Source organism: Hippopotamus amphibius, chromosome X, assembly GCF_030028045.1.
Source record: "Hippopotamus amphibius kiboko isolate mHipAmp2 chromosome X, mHipAmp2.hap2, whole genome shotgun sequence".
In the NCBI taxonomy this organism is placed as follows: domain Eukaryota; kingdom Metazoa; phylum Chordata; class Mammalia; order Artiodactyla; family Hippopotamidae; genus Hippopotamus; species Hippopotamus amphibius.
Genome location: NC_080203.1, coordinates 103359203 through 103384353, shown reverse-complemented (window position 1 = coordinate 103384353; position 25151 = coordinate 103359203). Strand labels below are relative to the sequence as shown.

The following is a 25151-nucleotide window of genomic DNA, read 5'->3' as shown; positions in this document are numbered from 1 at the left end:
GAGCAGCAGCCTATTTCATCTCTGCTTCCAAATCATTGTGACAATTAACACTTTTGAGGAAAAAAAATTACCTCCAAGCAAAACTGGCCTTTCAAGTAAATGCAGTAGTTGTTCTCCCCACAAAGTGTCATGGAAACTTTTCCATGAGTCACTTATTCTTTTGTGTCTTGCAAGGTCCCTATCAAAATGCAAATACCCCTGAGAAAGGTGACCTCTTTGGCATTCACTGATCAACACTTTGGGAAAGGAAGAATTATTTCAAAACAGCTGAGCAAAAGAAAGGCAATTCATTTGTGTAAGTGTTCATTTTCTGTCTTTCCCACTGGACTGTAAGCTCCAAGAGGTGTAAGACCATGTCTATATTGTTTATTCATCTATTTTCAGGGTCCAGGACCTAAAGGAGACACTCGCCTGCGGCGAGGGGGGGAGGTGGAGAAGCAGAAGGGAAGAAACATGGGAAGGAAGGAAAAGAGGGAAGGAAGGAAAAGAGGGAAGGAAGTAACTAAGGACACAGAAAACGGTCAAAACGCCTAATTAAAATTCTCAGATTTCTCAGCAGCGTTTACCCTTATATTCACTAGTTAATGACCTTAAGACATCTATGGGGCGCTTACTATGCATAAATGGGGGTCAGGGGTGGTCTCTAGTGTAGGAGAAAGAAACCCCATCCCTTACCTTATCCGGGTGTGGTTCTTTGAACTTTTACTTCTGGATACTCCAAGAAAAACAACACGACAGCCAAGGCCGAGAAAAAGTTTCCCTATGGGGCATTTCACCGTTTTACTGCACGAAACGTGCGTGATGCACTCGAATCCCTCAGCCTTTGGGATAAAACACTCAAAGGAGAACGCCAAAGTGACTAAGACGAAAAACAAGTTTCAGAAGGGCGCTCAGTTTTTCCCGAGGAGCCTCTACTAGTTGCGTGGCTTCTCAACCTTTAATATGCATGCGAATCACCTGGGGATCTTGTTAAATATGCTGATTTTGATTCGCTAGGTCTGGGGCGAAGTCTGAGCTGCTGCATTTTTAACGTGCTCCCAGGTGATGCCGATCTGCTGACTCGAGGAGGACCACCCTTGGAGTACACGAGGGACTCGAGGTCTTCACCTCCACCGCCAGGTGTGCGTATGCCCAGCCTCAGCGTTCCGGATCGGTGTCCCGCGCGTCCCTGGCTTTCCGCCGAGAGGGGAGGAGCCGGGGGCGGAGCGGGAGGAGTGGCGCGGCCCCAGCGTGGGTCCTGCCGGAGATCACCTCGGCCCCTTGGAGAGGCCGCGGAGCTGCGGCGGCGCAGGAGGGGGCGGGTTTGGCGAGGGCGCGGCCTCTGCGAGGGGGGCGCGCGACGCGCATCCTCCGAGCTCGCCGGGGCCACTCGGGAGCCTCGCGGCAGTCCGGTGCCCCACTTGGCAATCCGCTCCGCGCTCCTTCCTCGCGCCCGCCTCCTCTTGTCACCTCCCGTCTCAGCCTGCTCGCTCCATCCCGGCCGCATCCACCGCCATCCGAGTGCCTCAAAGAGCGAGAGGTGGTGCGCGGGGCGCGCCCTCCGGCGGACCCCGGCTCGGCCTTGGGGGGCACGGGCAGCAGCATGGACACCAAGCGCTGCTTCGCCAACCGCTTCGATGACTACCAGGGCAGCCTGCTGGCGGGCCAGTGCGAGGAGGCGGTGGCGCCCTTGGTCACCGCCACCATCGAGCGCATCCTCCAGGAACTGCCCCCGCTCGGGGGCGGCGCTGAGGGCCGGGGGGCGGCGGCCGCGGCCAGCAGCTGCCAGGGGGGGCTGTACGGCGGCGTGGCCGGGGTGGCCTACATGCTCTACCACGTCTCTCAGAGCCCGCTCTTCGCCGGGGCCCGGGAGCGCTACCTGCGCTCGGCCAAGCGCCTCATCGACGCGTGCGCCCGCGCCGAGGAGTGGGGCGAGCCGGACGCCGACACCCGCGCCGCCTTCCTGCTCGGGGGCGCGGGCGTGTACGCCGTGGCCACGCTCGTATACCACGCCCTGGGCCGGTCCGACTACGTGCAGCCGCTGGGCAAGTTCCGGGCTCTGTGCGCCGTCTGCGCGCCCGTCTCCTTCCTCGAGTGCGGCTCCGACGAGCTGTTCGTGGGCCGCGCGGGCTACCTGTGCGCTGCGCTCGTGCTCAAGCAGAAACTCGCCCAGGAGGTAAGAGGCAGCCCCGACCGCGAGGCGGCGCTCGCCGCCTGCCCGGCCCTGCCCTGCCGCCCTGCCCCGGACTCCCGGCTCCGGGAACAGCGCCCCTGGCTGTTCTCCATCTCTGTTACTCTTTGTCTGACACGGCCGTTTCTTGGGTCTCTTGAGGTTTATCTCCTGCTTTTTTCCCTCCCCCCCGCCCCCCCCCCCCCAGTCTCTCTGTTCGGATTCTGAGTCTTTGCGCTTTGTTCGTGTGTTAACGGCGGACGTGGCATCTCCCCAGAAGCCTCTTTGCCCAGTAGTTTTCTGGAGGCCCTTTCAAGTGAATTTTTTTTTTAAATCCCAAATGAAAGAGATTTCCCTTCCTTTGACCCTCCTGTCAAAAGCTGAAGCACCGTCGAATGTTAGAGTGCTAGAAAGTAATAGAAGTTTGGGGGGTTAATTATGCTACTATTGTTTCCATCACTGAGGTGAAGGTAAGTTGCTTCTGCGACCCCTGAGTCTGTAACCCAGAATAACTGCCCAGCTGTAGGTCTGATGTGCTTGCTGTGTTGTTTTCTATGCAGTTCATTTCATGCCTCTTATAAAATGCACATCTGATGGGATGTCCTCTTTTGAATAAATGCGGACAGAATTTTACCCCATTGTAATCGAATGTGGGGTTTTTTTCCCCCCACTTTAAAATGCATCGTTAGGATTGTCAAGACGACATCATACTTGACAGGGCAGTTTTTCTTAATGAATGGCTCTCCAGTGGCTCCTTGACGTGAATTGGATTTCACAACTATATATGGGTTTGGTTTTTTTTTTCTGGATTCACTTTGAATACAGCCTGTGGATATTAGAAGAGAATGTGCCAGTTCCTGTGGAGTAGGAAAAAAAATCCTCCAAAGGTTCATAGTAACTAGAACTGAAAGAGAGGCACTTTCATTCATAACCCACTGGAGCTAAATATTGTTCTAGGGAGGAAGTGACACATTTAACTTGGCTCTATTTGGGTGAGAGCGGGGTTTGAAGAAAAATTAAAGGTACACAGTGTTCTTAAAGTGTAATTAACTTAGATAACCTCTACAGAGGCAAGCTTGGTTTTTGTTTTAATTTATAGCAGGTGCGATTAATTCAAGTGGGAGGGGAAGATTTCTAAAGACTGTGCACTGTGCTAGCACGGAAGCAGAGGGCTGTGTGACAAAGTTGTCTTGAAATAGTTCACTCTGCTTCTGAGTCACTGTTATCTGCTAGCGATTTCCCAGGGGCCCTCCCAGTTGTATAAAACCTTTGAGAAGGCCACAGGGCTATTTACATATCTTTGCATTATATTTGCATCTGCTCCTCAGACCTCGCAGTCTGGCGGCAGGCAATTTTCAAATTCCTGGGTTTCCGCCCCCCTCCCCAATTGTTTTCCTTAAACTTGCTGCTTTCCCTTTCTGTGCTGCTTCTCCGGAATGGAATGGCAGACTGGGAGACCCATCAGGCCACGCGGGTGGAAACAGATCAGGAGGACTCCTTGCCCCAAGGCTGGTGGCCCAGAGCCAGTCTGCAGTGCTGATCTACAAAGACATTTATTAAGACCTCTCTTTTGCCCTGCGGCCAAACCAGAGCTCTCTTTTTATACTAATCAAGGTGAGGGGCTCTGGTGCCTGCTCCCAGGAGATAGAACAAGCCCTGAGGGTTTAAAAAATAAAACCAAACCAAAAAACAACAACCAGCTCTTAGCCTGAGCAAATCAACTAGTCTCAGTGCCAGCCTCAGCTGTGGTCATCCGAGAAGTTCAGCCTTGAAAGGTGCAGCGCAGAGGCTAAGCATGCCACACTGGAAGCCCTTTGAGGGGGAAACACAACTTTTCTGCACCATGCCCACCCCCACGTCCTAGCCTGCATATGGCTTTGCCCTCAGTAGATGAGCCATAAACCTTGATTAAACTGAATTGAGAACTTCTGTCCTTTCTCTAATCTGTCATTCTGTCCTGGGTTTCTTTCCCTCCAGTGTCATTTAAATTCACTTTCCTCTGGCAGTGCCCTTGGTTATCACCCTAGTCTACCTCTTCCCTACTCACCTTGGCACATCTTTGCTGCCTAATAAATAGTCGAATGGATGAATCACCCTGTACTGGGATCAGTGCAGTATATGTACTCTTAGCTGGCTTCTCTCACTCAAGCCATTCCATGTACCTCTGAGAAACCAGGCGTCTTCGAAACACTTTTCATTATGTCACTACCCTGCTCAGCATCCTGCAGTGGCTCCCTATTACCTTTCCTCTAGCGGCTGCTCATCTCAGTCGCAGTTAGAGCTGAGATCCTTAAAATGGCTGACAAAGCCCTGTGTGATCTGGCCCCTGCTTACATACTCTACTTTTTTGCTCACTCTGCTTCATCCCAGCCGTCTTGCTGTTTCAGGCATTTATTGTCTCAGGGTGTTTGTACTCGCTGTTCCCTCTGCTTGGAATACTCTTCCCCTAGCTGTTTTTATAGTTAGCTCTCTAACCTTGTCCAAGTTAGCTCCTCAATGAGGCCCTCCCTGTCCACCCTATTTAAAACTGTCACCTGTCCCCTAACTTATGCCCCGTTCTTGCTTCCTTTTTACTTATTTTATGTGTTCTGAATTAGAATGCAAGCTCCAGAAGAGTAGAGAGCTTTTGTTTCATTGCTGTCCTCAAGCATTAAGACAGTGCCTGGTACATATTTGGGCGCTCGACTTTCCTTGTTTTGGTGGTGGTGCAAAGATTGTCTACTCTGTGGCTTGCTTCATCACTCTGTTTTAATGGCATCTCATTTATCAGTATTTTCCTTTATGGTGGTGCTTTTGATGTTTAAAAAAATCCTTTCCTATTTCAATAAAATTTAAAAAAAATCATTTCCTACTGCTAAGATATCAGTCAATATAGGTTGAATGCATGAAGGAATACTAGTTTTTTACACATTTGACCTCAAATCAAGCTTAACCACTAGACCAGTGTTTGTGAAACTTTAACATTATAGGCATCACCTGCAGATCTTGTACTGAAATACAGATTCTGATTCAGCAGGGCTGGGATTGGGCCTGAGATTCTGCATTTCTGATAAGTTCTGGTTGCTGCTGGTCCAGGGACAGCGCTTTGAACAGCAAGGCAATACAGTGCTACATAGATTTTGGCATTATACCAGCTGTGTCTATTAAGACACCATTTTGTGAAGCTCGATATATTTATTTATAAGGTTGTAGTTTAGAATACTGATCACTATATCCTGTCCTGCTTTCATTATAAGGACCCACAAGAGGAATTTCTCTCAGGGCTTCGAAACAGGAAGAATTGTGTTCCTCCTGGAAACTGGCTGAATTTTTTAAATCTCCAGGATAAGTTGTGTAACTGATTGTGTTTCTCACTTTATGTTTTATTCTAGGAAGCATATGGCCAGAATTGTGGTCCACATAGCTTGTGTACAATACCTTATTATGTGTATTTTTGTATACTAAACTTCGCCCTGGGTTTATCTAATTTTTTTTCTTCCTTCATTTACCCTTTTCTGAATTTTCTTCCTTACATTTGATTTTATTATTTGCATTTGTTTATAAGATTCAGAGATGAAAAAAAGTGTGTATATGTAGAGAGAGACAGAAAGAAGCACTCTACCCAGGTAATATATTTTTGGTTAATTTGGCCCTCCTGGAAACACACAAGGGAAATAGCTTAGAGGGTTTTTTAGGCAGATATCCTTGAGCAATGGAGCACTAAAGTCTTAGGAAATCACACCATAAAAACTTGTTTTGGGTCTGTTCTGCTTTCCAGATTGGTGGAAATGTAGCAGGGAAAAGGAAGTTAGAAAGATGGAGGGACTAAGGGGGCGCCTAGGCACCACAGTTAAAGTAATAACTTTGGCCCCTGGGTGACCTTGGACAAATAATTTAACATCTTGGAGCCTTAATTTCCTCACTTGTAAAATGGATTAATGAGAGCTTCCTCTTTCGCTTATTCTGTCATTCATTCATTCAGTGACTGTCAGGTTTCCACGTGTGCCAGGCACTTTGGTAGATGCCAGGATTGAGCAGTGAACAGAAATCAATATACAGTTATGTTGTCAGAAGTGCTCGGAAGGGAGTAAACAGGAAATAAGTGCAGGTGGGGCTGGAGAGGGGAGGGGTGCTGCCTGGCATCCATTAGCAGAGAAGGAGTCTCTGTGGAGGTGATGTCCTAGCTCATCACTGAAGCATAAGAATGAAGTGGCTGCCTTAAGAGCAGACATTCCAGGCCGAGGGGACAGCAAGGACAAAGCCCCCGAGATGGGAAACTGCTTGGAGATGTCCAAGAAAAGGAAGGTGGCTGGCCTGGCTGCAGCAGAGTGAGCAAGGGCTAGAGGCCAGGCAGGAGCTGAGAGCAGCTGAGTTCACATTTGTTTCAGGTTGAAACAGGCGAATGTCTCCATCTTATTCACCTTTACAAAAAAAAAAAAGGTTACCCTGGTTTTCTGTATAGACAGTGGGTTGACTAGTAGTATTAAGAAGGGTCACAAGGGGGACTCGTTAGAGGGGGTCTAAACCCCTTTTGTGCCGAGGACTCCTTTGTAAATCTGGTGAAACCTACAGTATCTCTCTTTAGAAGAACATTTTTTGATGCATAAAATACACAGGATTACAAAGGAAGCCAATTATATTAACATTCAGTTACCAAAACATTTTAAAATGTGTGATGCAGTAGCATGTGTGCTGCTTGATGAACCCATTCAATAAGGTTTTGCAGCGGGGCCTAAGGAATGTGGTACATTTGAAAGAGTGATGAGGGTCAATGATATTTTGAGATATCTTGAACAACTGCAGTGTGACATGAATATATCTGTGATTTCTATAGGTGGCAAAGTCACAAGTACTCCTGGTGGTACGTGGTCTGCATTTGTAATGAAAGGAAATGCCAAGTTGTTTAAATAAGATTGGAGAAAATGTAGATGTGATTTTCTTTTCCCAGCCAAAGGGGACTGGTCTGGAAGTTGCTGCCGATGACTCACCCTAGATAAAGTGTCTAGTATAGTGCTTGGCACAAAGTAGCTGCTTAATGAAATCAATGTTATTTCCCTTTGCATCTACTAACAAAAAATCAAAAGTGATTCTGAACATCACATAGAAAATTATACCCAATACAAGGAATCTATCTTCCTGCCATGATTAAAGGGAAAAAACCTTTTGCTAGATTGTTTTTGGGTCCTTAGCTCATTCTTAAGGCCGGTGGTTGGCAGCTATATACATGGGGATGCCTTTAGCTGCAAATAATAGATTGTCAGGTAGAAAGTGATCTAAGTGATGGGAACACTATTACCTCACTTGACAAGGAGTGTAAAGATAGGTCATTCCAGGATTGGTTCAGCAACTCAGGAAAATCATCAGAACCCAAGCCCTTTCCAACCATTTTCTCTGCTGTTCTGGATGTGTGAGCTGTATCACTCTTCAGAATTACAAGATGGCTGCTGCCATTCCAAGCAACGTGTTCCCTGTGCAACTGGGTCTGAGGTTTTTTTCTTTGAATTTTTTTCTTATGGGATATTCTATCCTTGAAGAATTTCCGTTCTGCCTCATTGCCCAGCACTTGGTCAACAACCCAGCACTGTCCACTTCTGGTTTCTGGGGACACCGGAAAGGCTAGTATCCTCCTTCATTTCTAACCTCTGACCTTTAGTGTATGCAAGTTCTGACAAGAAGAAAGGAGAGGGGAATGGCCGTTGGGTGGTTACCAAAGTGTCTGCCCCTTGGCTCCCTTACCAAAGTCTGTCTCATGACCACCCCTTTCCTTGGCTATTGTCAACAATGCTGCAGTGAACATGGGGATGCAGATATCTCCTTTAGATCCTGTTTTCATTTCTTTTGGGTAAATAACCAGAAGTGGGAATGCTGGATGATATGGTAGTTCTATTTTAACTTTTTTTGAGGAACATCCATACTGTTGTCCATAATTGTCATATCAATTTATGTTCCTGCCAACCGTGTACAAGGGTTCTCTTTTCTCTGCATGCTTACCAACACTTGTTATCTCTTGCCTTATTGGTGATAGCCATTCTGACAGGTGTGAGAAGATACCTCATGGTGGCTTTGATTTGCATTTCCCTGATGGTTAGTGATACTGAACACCTTTTCATCCAACTGTTGGCTTTTTGTATGTCTTCTTTGGAGTGATGTCTATGCAGTTCCTCTGCCCATTTTTTTTTTAATTTTAAGAATTTTATTGAGATATAGTTAACAGACAATAAACAGCATATATTTAGAGTGTACAATTTGGTATCCCAATGTTCCAATTCATTCCCCCCACACCCTCCCCGCTTTCCCCACTTGGTGTCCATATGTTTGTTCTCTACATCTGTGTCTCTATTTCTGCCTTGCATTTCCTCTTTCATAGGTGTTAGCATTTGCCTTATGTATTGAGGTGCTCCTATATTGGGTGCACATATATTTATAATTATTATCTCCTCTTCTTGGATGGATCCCTCGATCTTTATGTAATGTCCTTTCTTGTCTCTTGCAACATTTTTTATTTTAAAGTCTGTTTTATCAGATGTGACTATTGCTACTCCAGCTTTCTTTTGATTTTCATTTGCATGGAATATCTTTTTCCATCCCCTCACTTTCCGTCTGTATGTGTCCCTAGGTCTGAAGTGGATCTCTTGTAGACAGCTTATATATGGGTCTTGTTTTTGTATCCATTCAGCCAGTCTGTGTCTTTTGGTTGGTGCGTTTAGTCCATTTACATTCAAGGTAATTATCGATATGTATGTTCCTAGTACCATTTTCTTAATTGTTTTGTTTTTGTTTTTGTAGGTCCTTTTCTTCTCTTATGTTTCCCGCTTAGAGAAGTTCCTTTAGCATCTGTTGTAGGGCTGGTTTGGTGGTGCTGAATTCTCTTAGCTGTTGCTTGTCTGTAAAGCTTTTGATTTCTCTGTCGCATCTGAGTGAGATCCTTGCTGGGTAGAGTATTCTTGGCTGTAGGTTCTTCCCTTTCATCACTTTAAATATATCATGCCACTCCCTCCTGGCTTGCAGAGTTTCTGCTGAGAAATCAGCTGTTAACCTGATGGGAGTTCCCTTGTATGTTATTTGTTGTTTTTCCCTTGTTGCTTTTAATAACTTTTCTCTGTCTTTAATTTTTGTCAATTTGACTACTATATGTCTTGGCATGTTTCTCCTTGGGTTTATCCTGCCTGGGACTCTCTGTGCTTCCTGGACTTGGGTAGCTATTTCCTTTCCCATGTTAGGGACATTTTCAACTAGAATCTCTTCCAATATTTTCTCAGGTCCTTTCTCTCTCTCTTCTCCTTCTGGGACCCCTATAATGTGAATGTTGGTGCGTTTAACATTGTCCCAGAGGTCTCTTAGGCTGTCTTCAGTTCTTTTCATTCTTTTTTCTTTATTCTTTTCCGCATCAGTGATTACCACCATTCTGTCTTCTAGGTCACTTATTCGCCCTTCTGCCTCAGTTAATCTGCTGTTGGTTCCTTCTAGTGTATTGTTCATTTCAGTGATTGTGTTGCATATCTCTGTTTGTTTGCTCTTTAATTCTTCTAGGTCTTTGGTAAACTTTTCGATCTTTGCCTCTAGTCTTTTTTCAAAGTCCTGGATCATGTTCACCATCATTATTCTGAATTCTCTTTCTGTAAGGGTGCCTATCTCCTCTTCATTTAGTTGTTTTTCTAGGTTTTTATCCTGTCCCTTCATCTGGTACAAAGTCCTCTGCTTTTTCATTTTCTCTATCTTTCTGTGGCTGTGGTTTTCAGTTCCACAAGACAAAATACTGCTGATACTGCTGTCTGTCCTCTTGTGGAGGAAGCTCCTCTGCCCATTTCTTAAATTGAGTTGTTTGTTTTGCTATTGAGTTGTATGAGTTCTTCATATATTTTGAGTATTAACCTTTTACCAAAATATGGTTCACAAATATTTGCTCCTATTCCATAGGTTGCCTTTTCTTTTTGCTAGTTGTTTCTTTTTGCTTTGCAGAAGCTTTTTAGTTTGATATAGTTCCACTTATTTTTGCTTTTGTTGCTTGTGCTATTGGTGTCATATCCAGGAAATCATTGCCAAGACCAATGTCAAGGAGCTTTTCCCCTATGTTTTCTTCTAGGAGTTTTACATTTTCAGGTCTTACGTTTAAGTCTTTAATCCATTTCAAGCTAATTTTTGTGAGTGGTGTAAGGGGTCCAGTTTCATTTTTCTGCATGTGGTTATCCAATTTTCTCAATACCATTTGTTGAGACTATCATTTCCCCATTGAGTATTCTTGGCTCCCATGTCAAGTATTAGTTGACCATGTATGTGGGGATTTATTTATGGGCTTTTGATTCTGTTCCATTGGTCTGTGTGTCTGTTTTTATGTCAGTACCATACTGTTTTGATCAGTATAGTTTGAAATCAGGGCCTATGATGCCTCTAGCTTTGTTCTTTTTTTCTCAAGATTGCTTTGCATATTCGGGGTCTTTCATGGTTCTGTATGAATTTTAGGACTGTGTTTCTCTTTCCATGAAAATGCCATTGGAATTTTGATAGCAATTGCATTGAATCTGTAGATGGCTTTGGGTTGTATGGAGCTCTTAATATCAATCCTTCTGATCCACAAACACAGGATGTCTTTCCATTTATTTATCTTTAATTTCTTTCATCACAGTCTTACAGTTTTCAGTGTGCAGATCTTTTGCCTCCTTGGTTGAATTTATCCTGGAGTATTTTATTTTTGATATTATTATAATGGGATTTCTTTATTTTTCAGGTAGTTTGTTGTTTTCTTAGTGTATAGAAACACATTTTTTGTATGTTGATGCTATAACTGGCAACTTTACTGAATTCATTTATTACTTCTAGCAGTTTTTTTGTTAGAGTCTTTAGGATTTCCTATATATAAGATTATATCATCTGCAAACAGATAATTTTACTTCTTCCTTTCTGATTTGGATACCTTTTATTTCTTTTTATTCTCTAATTGCTCTTGCTAAAACTTCAGTACTATGTTGAATAAGAGTGAGAGTGGGCAGCCTTGTCTTGTTCCTGATCTTAGAGTAAAAGCTTTCAACCTTTCACCCTTATGATGTTAGCTGTGGGCTTGTCATATATGGCAGTTATTATGTTGAGGTATATCCCTTCTATACCCAGTTTGTTCAGTTTTTAATCATTAAAGGATGTTGAATTTTGTCAAATTCTTTATCTGCATCTATTGAGATGATCATGATTTTTCTCTCTCATTATATTAATGTGATGTATCACATTTTTAAAGGAAAACATTAATTTTTTTATTTACTCAATTGTTGAACAGACTATGTGCATGCAGTGTCCTTTGTAGTGTGTATACATTTCTATTTTCATTTTTTCAGCTGTACTGAGGTATAGTTGACAAACAAAATTGTAAGACATTTAAAGTGTACATCATGATGATTTGATATATGTATACATTGTAAAAGGATTCTCATCATATAGTTAATTAACACATCCATCACCCCACATATTTGCATGTGTTGAACCATCCTTGCATCCCAAGGATCAGTGCTACTTGATCCTTGTGTATGATCCCATTAATGTGTTCTTGAATTCAGTTTGCCAGTATTTTGTTGAGAATTTTTACATCTATATTCATCAGAAATATTGGCCTGTAGTGTTCTTTTCTTGTAGTGTCCTTATCTGGCTTTAGTATGAGAGTAATGCCAGGCTCATAAAATGAAGTTGAAAGTGTTCCCTCTTCTTTTGGAAGAGTTTGAGGAGGATTGACATTAATTTTTCTTTCAATGTTTGGTAGTATTCATTAGTGAAACCATCTGGTCCTGGACTTTTCTTTCTTGAGAGGGTTTTGATTACTGATTCAATGTCCTTACTCATTATTGATCTGTTTAGATTTCTATTTCTTCATGATTCAGCCTTGGTAAGTTGTATGTTCCTAGGAATTTATCCATTTCTTCTAGGTTGTCCAATTTGTTGGCATATAATTGTTCATAGTAGTCTCTTATGATATTTTGTATTTCTGTGGTATCAGTTTTAATGTCTCCTCTTTAATTTCTGATTTTGAGTCTTTTTGTCTTAGTGTAGCTAAAAGTTTGTCAATTTTGTTTGTCTTTTCAAAGAACCAATTCTTAATTTCATTAATTCTTTTATATTCCTGTTCCCCATTTCATTTATTTTGGCTCTAATGTTTGTTTATAATTTCCTTCCTTCTGCTAACTTTGGGCCTATTTTTTTTTTCTTTTTCTGATTCCTAAAGGTGTAAATGTTAGGTTGAGATTTTTTCCCAAGTTTTTCTTAAAAATTATTAGTGTCATGCAAGGTAAACACAATAAGAGGATACAGAAAGATATAGAAGCATACCTCAAACATATTGTGATTTCAGCTCCAAACCACTGCAATACAGTGAATGTCTCAATAAAGCAAGTCACGTGAGTTTTTTGATTTCCCAGTGCAGATAAGTTACATTTACACTTAATAACACTAGTCTATTAAGTGTGCAATAGCATTATGTCTTAAAAAAATGTACACACCTTAGTTAAAAATACTTTATTGGTAAAGAGTGCTAACCATCTTAGCCTAACATTAGCGAGTCATGGTAGTAACATCAAAGATCACTGATCATAGACCATCAGAACAAATATAATAATAATGAGAAGTTTGAAATATTGGGAGAATTACCAAAATGTGACTCAGAGACACAAAGTGAACAAATGCTGTTGGAAAAATGGCTCTAATAGATTTGCTTGACACAGTGTTGTCACAAACCTTCAATTTGTAAAAGAAAAGAAAAAATGCAATGTCTGTGAAGCACAACAAAGTGAAGTGCATAAAAGAACATCTTCTTTGTTTAAAAAATGTCTTTGAACATTTTTAAAGAAATATTCTGGTTATATAAAATACCTATATTTTTTATCCATTTATGTGATATTTTGTGTGTGTGTGTATAAAACACACACACTACAGCTTGTTCTCTTATGTGCCTTGTGCATCTTTGCACGTTACTGCGTGGAGAGGTCTCATTCTTTATACTGGTTTAATTTAATGGCTATACCATCATTTAACCATTATTGATAGACATTAAGTTGATTCAAATTTTTTTCCTTTTTTGGTATGAAAATTAATGCTGTAAAATATACTTTCCTTTTTTGCTATCAATGCTGGAAAGTATACACACTAATACCTATAAGGTACACATATAGGTATACAACATTTACATGTAATATATACATACATATGTCTGTGTATGTATTTTTGCCTTCTGTTGCAAGTGTGTGTGTATGTATATATATATATATATGATAAATTTTTAAAACGAAATTGCTGAGTGAAAGTTTATAGATATTTTTCACTTGATGGAAATTATCAAACTGCTCTCCAAAAAGGTTACATCAATTTCCATTCCCTCCACAAGCGTTTGGGGATGCCTGTTTTCCCACATTATTTTCAATACTCGGTTTCATCAGACTTTTTAATATATGACAAACTGATGGGTAAAAAATGAGGATGGCGATTGCTCAGATAGAAAATGTGGCCCCTTATCATTCCATTCAACACTCACTGAACAAAATGCATATGCAAGATTTCACTCAGTCTGAATTTAAGTGCTCCCTGCTTTGTAAGCAGCTGTGTGGTGTGCACTGCATAAGTAAAGCCTGTAGTTTGGCTTGAAATGACACAGGTTGGGGAAGCTGGGTTTTTGTAAGCTGAGTCCAGTTCCTAACTGCTCAATTAGAGACCTCTCAGGAAATGGGGCACTTCTGTGGGCTTCAGCTTAGATCCTTTGTTACTCTTGATCCAGAACCCTGTGATGACTAAAAGGACATAAGAACTAGCACTGCTCGATCACTTATTGTGCACACTGTTGTAAGCACTTTACAGATATTATGCCATTTAATACTTATGACCTAGGCACCAGTACTATGTCCATCCTCCCCAGTGAGGGAACCGAGGCACAGAGAGGCTGTGGAACTTGTTCCAGGTGACACAGCTAGTCAATGGCAGAGGGGGGGGTTCCATGCCCCACAGGCTGGTTGCCAAATCTGTGCTTTCAATGAGCACTCTTCACACTTTAAAGTGAAGGCAGATCTTCTGGGAATCCAGTTAAAATCAGGTTTTGATTCAGCAGGTCTGGGGTGAGGACCAAGATATTGCATCTCTAGCAAGCTCCCAGGTGATGCTGCTGCTGCTGGTTCATTGAGCAGATTTGAGTAAAAAGCTCAAAATCACTTTTTTTTTTTTTTAGTTTTATGGGATTTGCTGTCAACAGATTTGACTGATCCCCCCACCCCCACCCCACCCCGGCCCCAAACTTCATGATTTTCATCGTTTGGCCGTTGTATTGAAAATGATTTCTTCCACAAATGCCAGAACATCAGCTCTCCAATTCATAGGTGATGCTGAAGGAAAGATTCACTGCCTGGCACATTTTCTTGCAGGTTTAAGGACTCTGTTAGCATCTATTGAGTGCATGGATTTCTTTTTTTCTGATAAATGTAATTTTGCACTATATATACAGGGTTTTTTTGTTTGTTTTGGTTTTTACAACTTCTTTAAAGACCCAAACAGACCATATTGCAGCAGTTTTAAATGATTTCATAATGAGACACTGTTATTCCCAGATCAGATTAAAAACGGATGCTCGTGGAACCACTCCCATTTTAGAATCATCCAATTCAATTTACCTGTGTGACATAAAGGAGTGCTGCCCCAATTCTAAATTAAATTGAAGATGCTCAGACATTTTTTCCTTTTTTTTTCCTGATACGATGATCTAACACTCACAATAATCTGGATTTCCTTAGAGATAACTTCTTTATCCCTTTTAATTAATCTACTAGTACACAGTCCACTAAAAACTAAGCTTATTATTTGTATTGTAATTATTTGGAGTGCACGGTTTGTAATTTTCTTATTACAGAATAAGTAAATTGGGGAAATGTGCGTAGTAAAAATTACTAAATTGTTTTTTTTGGCCGTACCTCGAAGGCAGGCGGAGCTTCCCTGAGCAGGGATCGAACCCTTGCCCTCTGCATCGGGAGCGTGGAATCTTAACCACTGGACCACCAGGGAAGTCTCAAAATTATTTTAAATGTACTGAATTATTTGTTTTGCTAATAACCTGACCTCCCAGTGTTCCATATAAGATGGTTTTAATGGCATTTCACTGTATTGACTTATGAATGTGAAAATGATAGATTGTATTAATTTCTTATTAACTTGGCTAATTTCCTTTTTGCTGGTTAATGAGAGTTGTTTGTCATTCGACAGGCTCATACACAATACACAATGGATTTCCTCCGTGTGTGTGGGAGGAGGGTGGGTCCTTTAATATCCCCATGTGGTGATGGTCTCTTGGTAAACTGGCCAGCAATCCATGATGTGTCCAAACAAGCATCTCTCTTCATGATTCACTTTTACTGATTACTCTCTGGCCTACATTCACTAATTAAGTACAATGCCTTGGATGTTGGATGTTTGGTTTGTCTCAAAGAAAAACATATTGTTCTTATGCATTATTTATATATATCTAAGTACCTCTTATCTTTTCCTAGTTATTTTCTTTATGGATTTAGTTACTAAGGAAACCTACCAAGTTAACAGGCTCATTATTCTTGGGGTGTTAGCCACTTGGACAAATGGAATTTTCAAGGAGTCATTTGATCCACTTTCTTTTAGCAAGCTGAACAAAGAAGTGTTTTGTGTAAGGTCACATTTCCTTTTCTGAATTAGCTTTACGTATTCAACAGCTCAGACAAATGAATGCCTTTGACACGGTGAAGTGTGAGCGTTGCTACCTGGGCCATAAAGAAGTTGTTTCCCAGATGAGAGGCGGTCTTTACAGACTTCATGGGTGAGAGCATCATCTAAACGAGAGGTGGCAAAACAAATATTGGTCATAGCATTATGTGTAGTTAGCTGTTACTCTGCCCATCTGCTGGCTCCATTGATTTGCATGGAATGGATTCCCCGTGCTCAGTGGTGTATTGAAGTCTGGTGTCCATGGCAACCGAAGCATCACCAATCTCAGAGCAAACACTATGGGGACCAGCTGACTCTCCACTCCTACAATGACTTTAGGAGGGAGCCACATTCCTAACAGACTTGACAGCTCTCTAAGGTTGAAGAGAACCAGTACTCAACCAGAAAAGGAGTATTGTTCTCAGGCACATTTCAGTAACGTAATTTTGCTATTGAAAATGTTTTCCTCTTTCCTTGTAAGGCAAAAAGGGAATTGCACGTGTATCACCAGTGGCAGCTGTTGAAATAGGTTAGTGTCTCAATAAAGGCATTAAAAGATGATGGTTAAGAACAGGGCTTTCAGAGTCAGATAGGCTTGGGACTGACTCGTGGCTCCATCACAGTAGCTGGTTGACCTTAGCCAGGTTACTTAGCATCTTTGAGGATTGATTTCCAGATCTGCAAAATGTAACACAAGCAGCACCCACTTCATAGGTGTGGTATGAAGATCCACTGAGAGTGTGCATGTAACATGCTTAGCAGAGGGTCTGCTAGGCACAGAGCAAAGGCTCTGTATCTGTCAGTCCTTGTTTTACTAGTGTGTTGAGTATTATTGTCATTAATGTGAAGCGAGACCCTGTGTTGACTAAATAATACAGGTATGTTTTTTGGACATTCGGCCCGTCTAATATTCCCAGTGGTGGTATTCAGAGCTGCCGTGCCCCTGATCACAACAGCAGAGCTTTGAGATCTTCAAACAGAGGCCATAAAGGGCTGGAGGAAAATAGCCTCTGCTGCGCCACGCAGGAGATTTAAGCTGAGCAGCTCAGAGAGATTATGTGTCAAAGTAAATTGAGTGGCTGGTCATCACCCCTGAAACCCGAACCTGTGCAAGTTACCCTTTGCACTTTGCTTCCTCCAGGAAAAGGGTGTTCTTTTTTAAAAATTTCAGGCTCTTTGAAGACTTAATCAAGGAATTGGCTTTCCTGTGTCTGTGCTCCTCAGAGTAAATCACCTAATTGGCTTTATCGGCAGGAAATTGCTATGCAGGTGATGTTGGAATGTTTGTTTTTTGCTCTCTTTCCCCAGAATCTGAGTGGTAGATTCAAGGAGCTCTTTGCTGCTCTTAAGTTCTCTTCTTCACTTCTAAAGATCATTTGCTTGCATGACTCAGAATTTCAGGCAAATTTCAGTAGTTGTGTCTCTGGCGAAGTGACAGCTTCAAATCAGTTTTCCTCAGCAAATGTTCCAGATCATGTACAGTCGATAGCTTGTTTCAGAAAAGGATTAATACAATTAAGGATTCTTCCAAGTGTTTCTTCAGCTTCTGGGCCCAGAAATTATGTTTTTCTTGCATTAATGCACTTTTCTATTTGCATTTCAAGGCTATGTCATACAGACTCACTGTCAATTTTATAAACTTAAATCTGTGTTTTACTCTAGTTCCTATTCATATTCATTTATGACATGATGAGCTTGATATTTACAACTACACAACTCTAATAATAGAGGCATCATTATGATATCTTCTTATCCCTAATCATTGAGTTGTCATGTATAATCATTAATTCTGCTTACACTCTTCAATACCACACCAACTGGCTCTAGGTCTGTGGCCTTCATCTCCATGGGGCTCTATTATATCTTTCTCTGATCTGTGGCCTTAGCTCAGTGTTTCTCACACTTGAGGGTGTATTAGAATCCCTCAGAGGGCTTGTTCCTTCCCCACAATTTCTGATTCAGTACCTCTGGAGTCGGGCCTGAGACTTTGCACTGTTAACAAGTTTGCAGTGATACTGCTACTCGTCTGGAGACTAATTTTTTAGAACCATACCCTTAACCTTGGCCGAACATCTCTGAAATGTGGGAACTGGGTGAAGGCATATGGTGGTAGTACCACAGACTTACCACCACCACCAGAAAATAACTCACAAGATAGGACTTACTATATTACAGGCACTGTGGCTAACATATTATATCCATTTCAGGGGAGAAAATTGGGACTTAGGTTCAGTAACTTGCCTTCATCACACAGCTGGTCAAGCAGTTGAACCCACGTTTTTCTGACTGTAGAGCTTCTTCTAGAGATTTAAGTCAGGTAGAACTGCTGCATATTTTTCTATTAACATATACACTGCCAAGAGGAGAGTGAGTTGTATCCTAAGCCATCTGGAAGGATAGTTTGAACTCGACCCTCTGAACCTCAAGGTGTTTCTGAAGTTTAACTTAATATTGAATAAAAATGGCAGTACAGGAGAGTGGTCTACATTGGTCCCAAAGTTCCAGAAGCCCATAAGACTCAGCTTCAACTTTGTCATTTACAAGTTTGATAGAGTGGTTACACTCCCAGATCCTTTCCCAAATCCGAGCAATTAGATGATGGTCTTAGGCCAGCTTCTCCAGAAGCTGACTGAGATGTGGTTGTGCTCCATTAAGGAAGAGCTCTCAGGGACTTTCCTGGTGGTCCAGTGGTAGGATGTGGATTCAATCCCTGGTCGGGGAACTAAGATCCCATGTGCCGTGGGGCAGCTAAGCCCATGTGCCACAACTACTGAGCTCATGCGCCTCAACTAGAAAGCCCACGTGCCACAAGTTACAGAACCCACGCGCCCTGGAGCCTGTGTGCCACAACTAGAGAAGAGAAAACCCGCACGTCACAACTAGAGAGAAACCCGTGCATTGCAATGAAAGATCCTGTGTGCAGCAACTAAGACCCGATGCAGCAAAAAAAATAAAAATTAAAAAACAAACAAACAAAAAGAAAATGGAAGGGTTCTCAGGAGAAACCAGTATGGGAGTGGGGGAAACATTGAAGTGTTGGAAGCCAACCAAAGGTGTGATTTTAGGCTAAGTCCCACCTTCTGTCTCATTCTGTAAGGGAGCTCTGGAGTATAAATCACATCTCAGAGTTTGTCCTGACAAGAGGCATGCTCTCCTACCAGTAATTCCCCGGGGTGGGGGGGGGGGGGGAGTGTAATCTTCCGGGTACATCAAGGCTTCTGAAACTGTGGGGCAAATGTGAAACACATGAGTTGCTAGATTTAAGGGACCCGCCAGCATGTTGGATGGAAAAAGAATAAAAAGAGATTCTAAAGGCTTCTAAAAAGAAAAAACTGCTTCCTTAAAAGGAATTGCACTGGATTTTTCTTAAGAACTTTTATTGAGATACAGTTAACAGACAATAAACAGCATATATTTAGAGTGTACAATTTGGTATCCCAATCTCCCAGTTCATCCCCCCCAACCCTCCCCACTTTCCCCACTTGATGTCCATGGTCTCTACATCTGTGTCTCTATTTCTGCCTTGCATTTCCTCTTTCATAGTTGTTAGCATTTGCCTTATGTATTGAGGTGCTCCTATATTGGGTGCACATATATTTATAATTGTTATCTCCTCTTCTTGGTTGGATCCCTTGATCTTTATGTAATGTCCTTTCTAGCCTCTTGTAACATTTTTTATTTTAAAGGCTATTTCATCTGATATGACTATTACTACTCCAGCTTTCTTTTGATTTTCATTTGCATGGAATATCTTTTTCCATCCCCTCACTTTCCGTCTGTATGTGTCCCTAGGTCTGAAGTGGATCTCTTGTAGACAGCTTATATATGGGTCTTGTTTTTGTATCCATTCAGCCAGTCTGTGTCTTTTGGTTGGTGCGTTTAGTCCATTTACATTCAAGGTAATTATCGATATGTATGTTCCTATGATCATTTTCTTAATTTTTTTTGTTTGTTTTTGTAGGTCCTTTTCTTCTCTTATGTTTCCCGCTTAGAGAAGTTCCTTTAGCATCTGTTGTAGGGCTGGTTTGGTGGTGCTGAATTCTCTTAGCTGTTGCTTGTCTGTAAAGCTTTTGATTTCTCTGTCGCATCTGAATGAGATCCTTGCTGGGTAGAGTATTCTTGGCTGTAGGTTCTTCCCTGTTATCACTTTAAATATATCATGCCACTCCCTTCTGGCTTGCAGAGTTTCTGCTGAGAAATCAGCTGTTAACCTGATGGGAGTTCCCTTGTATGTTATTTGTTGTTTTTCCCTTGTTGCTTTTAATAACTTTTCTCTGTCTTTAATTTTTGTCAATTTGACTACTATATGTCTTGGCGTGTTTCTCCTTGGGTTTATCCTGCCTGGGACTCTCTGTGCTTCCTGGACTTGGGTAGCTATTTCCTTTCCCATGTTAGGGACGTTTTCAACTAGAATCTCTTCCAATATTTTTTCAGGTCCTTTCTTTCTCTCTTCTCCTTCTGGGACCCCTATAATGTGAATGTTGGTGCGTTTAACATTGTCCCAGAGGTCTCTTAGGCTGTCTTCAGTTCTTTTCATTCTTTTTTCTTTATTCTTTTCCGCATCAGTGATTATCACCATTCTGTCTTCTAGGTCACTTATTCACCCTTCTGCCTCAGTTAATCTGCTGTTGGTTCCTTCTAGTGTATTGTTCATTTCAGTGATTGTGTTGCATATCTCTGTTTGCTCTTTAATTCTTCTAGGTCTTTGGTAAACTTTTCTTGCATCTTTTCCATCTTTGCATCCAGTCTTTTTTCAAAGTCCTGGATCATCTTCACCATCATTATTCTGAATTCTTTTTCTGTAAGAGTGCCTATCTCCTCTTCATTTAGTTGTTTTTCTAGGTTTTTATCCTGTCCCTTCATCTGGTACAAAGTCCTCTGCTTTTTCATTTTCTCTATCTTTCTGTGGCTGTGGTTTTCAGTTCCACAAAACAAAATACTGCTCATACTACTTGGTACTGCTGTCTGCCCTCTTGTGGAGGAAGCTATCTAGGAGGCTTGTGCGTGCTTCCTGATGGGAGGGACTGATGGTGGGTAGGGCTGGGTGGGCAGAGCTCAGTAAAACTTTAACCTGCTTGTCTGCTAATGGATGGGGCTGTGTTCACACCTTGTTGGTTGTTTCGCCTGAGGCTACTTAGCACTGAAGCTTACAGGCTCTTTGGTGGGGCTAATGGTGGACTCTGGGAGGGCTCACGCCAATGAGCACTTCCCAGAACCCCTGCCGCCAGTGCCCCTGTCTCCTTGGTGACCCAGAGCTGCCCCCCACCTCTGCAGGCAACCCTCCAGCACCAGCAGGTAGGTCTGGTTCAGTCTCCTATGGAGTCACTGCTCCTTCCCCCTGGGTCCTGGTGAGCACACTTTTTGTGTGCCCTCCAAGAGTGGAGTCTCTGTTTCCCCCAGTCCTGTGGAGGTCCTGCAATCAAATCCTGCTGGCTTTCAAAGTCTGATTCTCTGGGGATTCCTTCTCCCATTGCTGGACCCCCAGGTTGGGAAGCCTGATGTGAGGCTCAGAACCCTCACTTTAGTGGGTGGACTTCTGCAGTATAACTGTTCTCCAGTTTGTGAGTCACCCACCCAGCATTTGTGGGATTTGATTTTAACGCGATTGTGCCCATCCTACCATCTCATTGCGGCTTCTCCTTTGTCTCTGGATGTGGGGTGTCTTTTTTGGTGAGTTCCAGTGTCTTTCTGTTGATGATTGTTCAGCATTTAGTTGTAATTCCGGTGTTCTTGCAAGAGGGAGTGAGTGCACGTCCTCCTACTCTGCCATCTTAATCCTATCTCCTGCACTGGATTTTTTTTAAAAGATCTTTATTGGGGTATAATTTCTTTACACTGTTGTGCCAGTTTCTGCTGTACAACAAAGCGAATCAGCTGTATTAATACATATATCCCCATATCCCCTCCCTCCCACGAATCCCTCCCCCCCTCCCTATCCCATTCCTCTAAATCCTCACCAGCCATCAAGTGGATCTCTCTGTGTTATGCAGCAGCTTCCCACTAGCTATCTATTTTACATTTGGTACTGTATGTATGTCATTGCTACTCTCTCTCTTTGTCCCAGCTTCCCCTTCATGCCCCCCCACCCCTGTGTCCTGAAGTTTGTTCTCTACACCTGCATCTTTATTCTTGCCCTGTTACTGGGTTCATCAATACCATTTTTTTACATTCCACGTATATGAGCATACAGTATTTGTTTTTCTTTCTGGCTTACTTCACTCTGTATGATAGTCTCTAGGTCCATCCACCTCACTACAAATAACTCAGTTTCGTTCCTTTTTATGCCTCAGTAATATTCCATTGTATATATGTGCCACATCTTCTGTATCCATTCATCTGTTGATGGGCATTTAGGTTGTTTCCATGTCCTGGCTATTGTAAATAGTGCTGCAATGAACACCATGGTACATGTTTCTTTTTGGATTATGGTTTTCTCAGGATATATGCCCAGGCTTGGGATTGCTGGGTCATATGGTAGTTCTATTTGTAGTTTTTAAGGGAACCTCCATACTGTTTTCCATAGTGGCTGTACCAATTTACATCCCACCAACAGTGCAGGAGAGTTCCCTTTTCTCCACACCCTCTCCAGCATTTATTGTTTCTAGATTTTTGGATAATGGCCATCCTGACTGGTGTGAGGTGATACCTCCTTGTGGCTTTGACTTGTATTTCTCTAATGATTAGTGATGTTGAACATCTTTTCATGTTTGTTGGCCATCTGTATGTCTTCTTTGGAGAAATGTCTGTTTAGCTCTTCTGCCCATTTTTGGATTGGGTTGTTTCCTTTTTTGATATTGACCTGCATGAGCTGCTTATATATTTTGGAGATTAATTTTCTTTTGCTGTGCAAAAGCTTTTAAGTTGCATTAGATCCCATTTGTTTATTTTTGTTTTTATTTCCATTATTCTAGGAGGTGGCTCAAAAAGGATCTTGCTTTGATGAATGTCAGAGTGTTCTGCCGATGTTTTTCACTAAGAGTTCTATACTGTCTGGCCTTACATTTAGATCTTTAATCCATTTTGAGTTTATTTTTGTGTATGGTGTTAGGAAGTGTTCTAATTTCATTCTTTTACATGTAGCTGTCCAGTTTTCCAAGCATCACTTATTGAAGAGGCTGTCTTTTTTCCATTGTATATTCTTGCCTCCTTTGTCAAAGATAAGGTGCCCATATGTGCGTGGGTTTATCTGTGGGCTCTCTATTCTGTTCCTTTGGTCTATATTTCTGTTTTTGTGCCAATACCATACTGTCTTGATCACTGTGACCTTGTAGTATAGTTTGAAGTCAGGAAGCCTGATTTCTCCAGCTCCATCTTTCCTTCTCAAGATTGCTTTGGCTATTCAGGGTCTTTTGTGTTCCCATACAAATTGTAAAGTTTCTTGTTCTAGTTCTATGAAAAATGCCACTGGTAGTTTGATAGGGATTGCATTAAATCTGTAGATTGCTTTGGGTAGGATAGTCATTTTCACAATGTTGATTCTTCCAATCCAAGAACATGGTATGTCTCTCCATCTGTTTGTATCGTCTTTGATTTCTTTCCTCAGTGTCTTCTAGTTTTCTGCATACAGATCTTTTGCCTGCTTAGGCAGGTTTATTCCTAGGTATTTTATTCTTTTTGTTGCAATGGTAAATGAGAGTGTTTCCTTAATTTCTCTTTCTGATTTTTCATTGTCTGTGTATAGGAATGCAAGAGATTTCTGTGCATTAATTTTGTATCCTGCTACTTTACTAAATTCATCAATTAGCATTAGCAGTTTTCTCGTAGCATCTTTAGGGTTTTCTATGTATAATATGTCATCTACAAAGAGTGACAATTTTACTTCTTTTCCAATTTGGATTCTTTTATTTCATTTTCTTCTCTGATTGCTGTGGCTAAAACTTCCAAAACTATGTTGAATAATAGTGGTGAGAGTGGGCACCCTTGTCTTGTTCCTGTTCTAAGAGGAAATGCTTTCAATTTTTCTCCATTTAGAACGATGTTGGCTGTTGGTTTGTCATATATGGCTTTTATTATGTTGAGGTTATTTCCTTCTATGCCTGCTTTCTGGAGAGCTTTTATCATAAATGGGTGTTGAATTTTATCAAAAGCTTTTTCTGCATCTATTGAGATTATCATATGGTTTTTATTCTTCAGTTTGTTCATATGGTGTATCATATTGATTGATTTGCGTATATTAAAGAATCCTTGCATCCCAGGGATAAACCCCACTTGATCATGCTGTATAATTTTTTGAATGTGCTGTTAGATTCTGTTAGCTAGTATTTTGTTGAGGATTTTTGCATCTATATTCATCAGTGATATTGGCCTGTAATGTTCTTTTTTTGTGACATCTTTTTCTGGTTTTGGTATCAGGGTGATGGTGGCCTCGTAGAATGAGTTTGGGGGTGTTCCTCCTTCTCTATTTTGGAAGAGTTTGAGAACGATAGGTGTTAGCTCTTCTCGAAATGTTTGATAGAATTTGCCTGTGAAGCCATCTGGCCCTGGGCTTTTGTTTGTTAGGAGATTTTTAATCAGTCTCAATTTCAGTACAAGTGATTGATTGGTCTGTTCATATTTTCTATTTCTTCCTGGTTCAGTCTTGGACGATTGTATTTTTCTAAGAATGTATCCATTTCTTCCAGGTTATCCAGTTTATTGCAGTATGATTGCTTGTAGTAGTCTCTCATGATCTTTTGTATTTCTGTGCTATCAGTTGTTACTTCTCCTTTTTGATTTCTAATTCTGTTGATTTGTGTCTTCTCCCTTTTTTTCCTGAGTCTGGCTAATGGTTTATCCATTTTGTTTATCTTCTCAGAGAACCAGCTTTTAGTTTCATTGATCTTTGCTATTGTTTCCTTCCTTTCTTTTTCATTTATTTCTAATCTGGTCTTTATGATTTCTTTCCTTCTGCTAACTTTGGAGGCTTTTTGTTCTTCACTCTCTGTTTTAGGTGTAAGGTTAGGTTGTTTATTCGAGATTTTTCTTGTTTCTTGAGGTAGGATTGTATTGCTATAATCTTCCCTCTTAGAACTGCTTTTGCTGCGTCCCATAGGTTTTGGATTGTCGTGTTTTCATTGTCATTTGTTTCTAGATATTTTTTTATTTCCTCTTTGATTTCTTCAGTGATTTCTTGGTTGTTTAAGAGCATACTGTTTAGCCTCCATGTGTTTGTATGCACTGGACTTTGGATAGCAACTTAAGAAGCTAGAGAACAATGGAGCAAGGCCTCCAAAGTTCACAGAGAAAATTCTCAACTAGAATTCTGTCACAGCCAAAATTATCAATCAAATGTGAGAGTAGAAAAAAATCTTTGCAAGTTCTGAAAAAAAAAGTTAAAACTTTTTTTTTCTTTCAAAAGCAT

The 25151-nt window shown here is 41.5% G+C and overlaps 1 protein-coding gene across 1 annotated transcript in view; it reads left to right on the top strand.

Moving 5' to 3' along the window:
- The first annotated feature begins 1281 nt into the window (after positions 1 to 1281).
- Positions 1282 to 25151, top strand: part of LANCL3 (LanC like family member 3) — a 94314-nt gene continuing 70444 nt past the window's right edge. Inside the window, exon 1 of the mRNA XM_057719126.1 lies at positions 1282 to 2155. Within this exon, the coding sequence (XP_057575109.1) occupies positions 1583 to 2155 (573 nt within the window). The 5' untranslated portion in view covers positions 1282 to 1582. The remainder of the gene's footprint in view (positions 2156 to 25151) is intronic.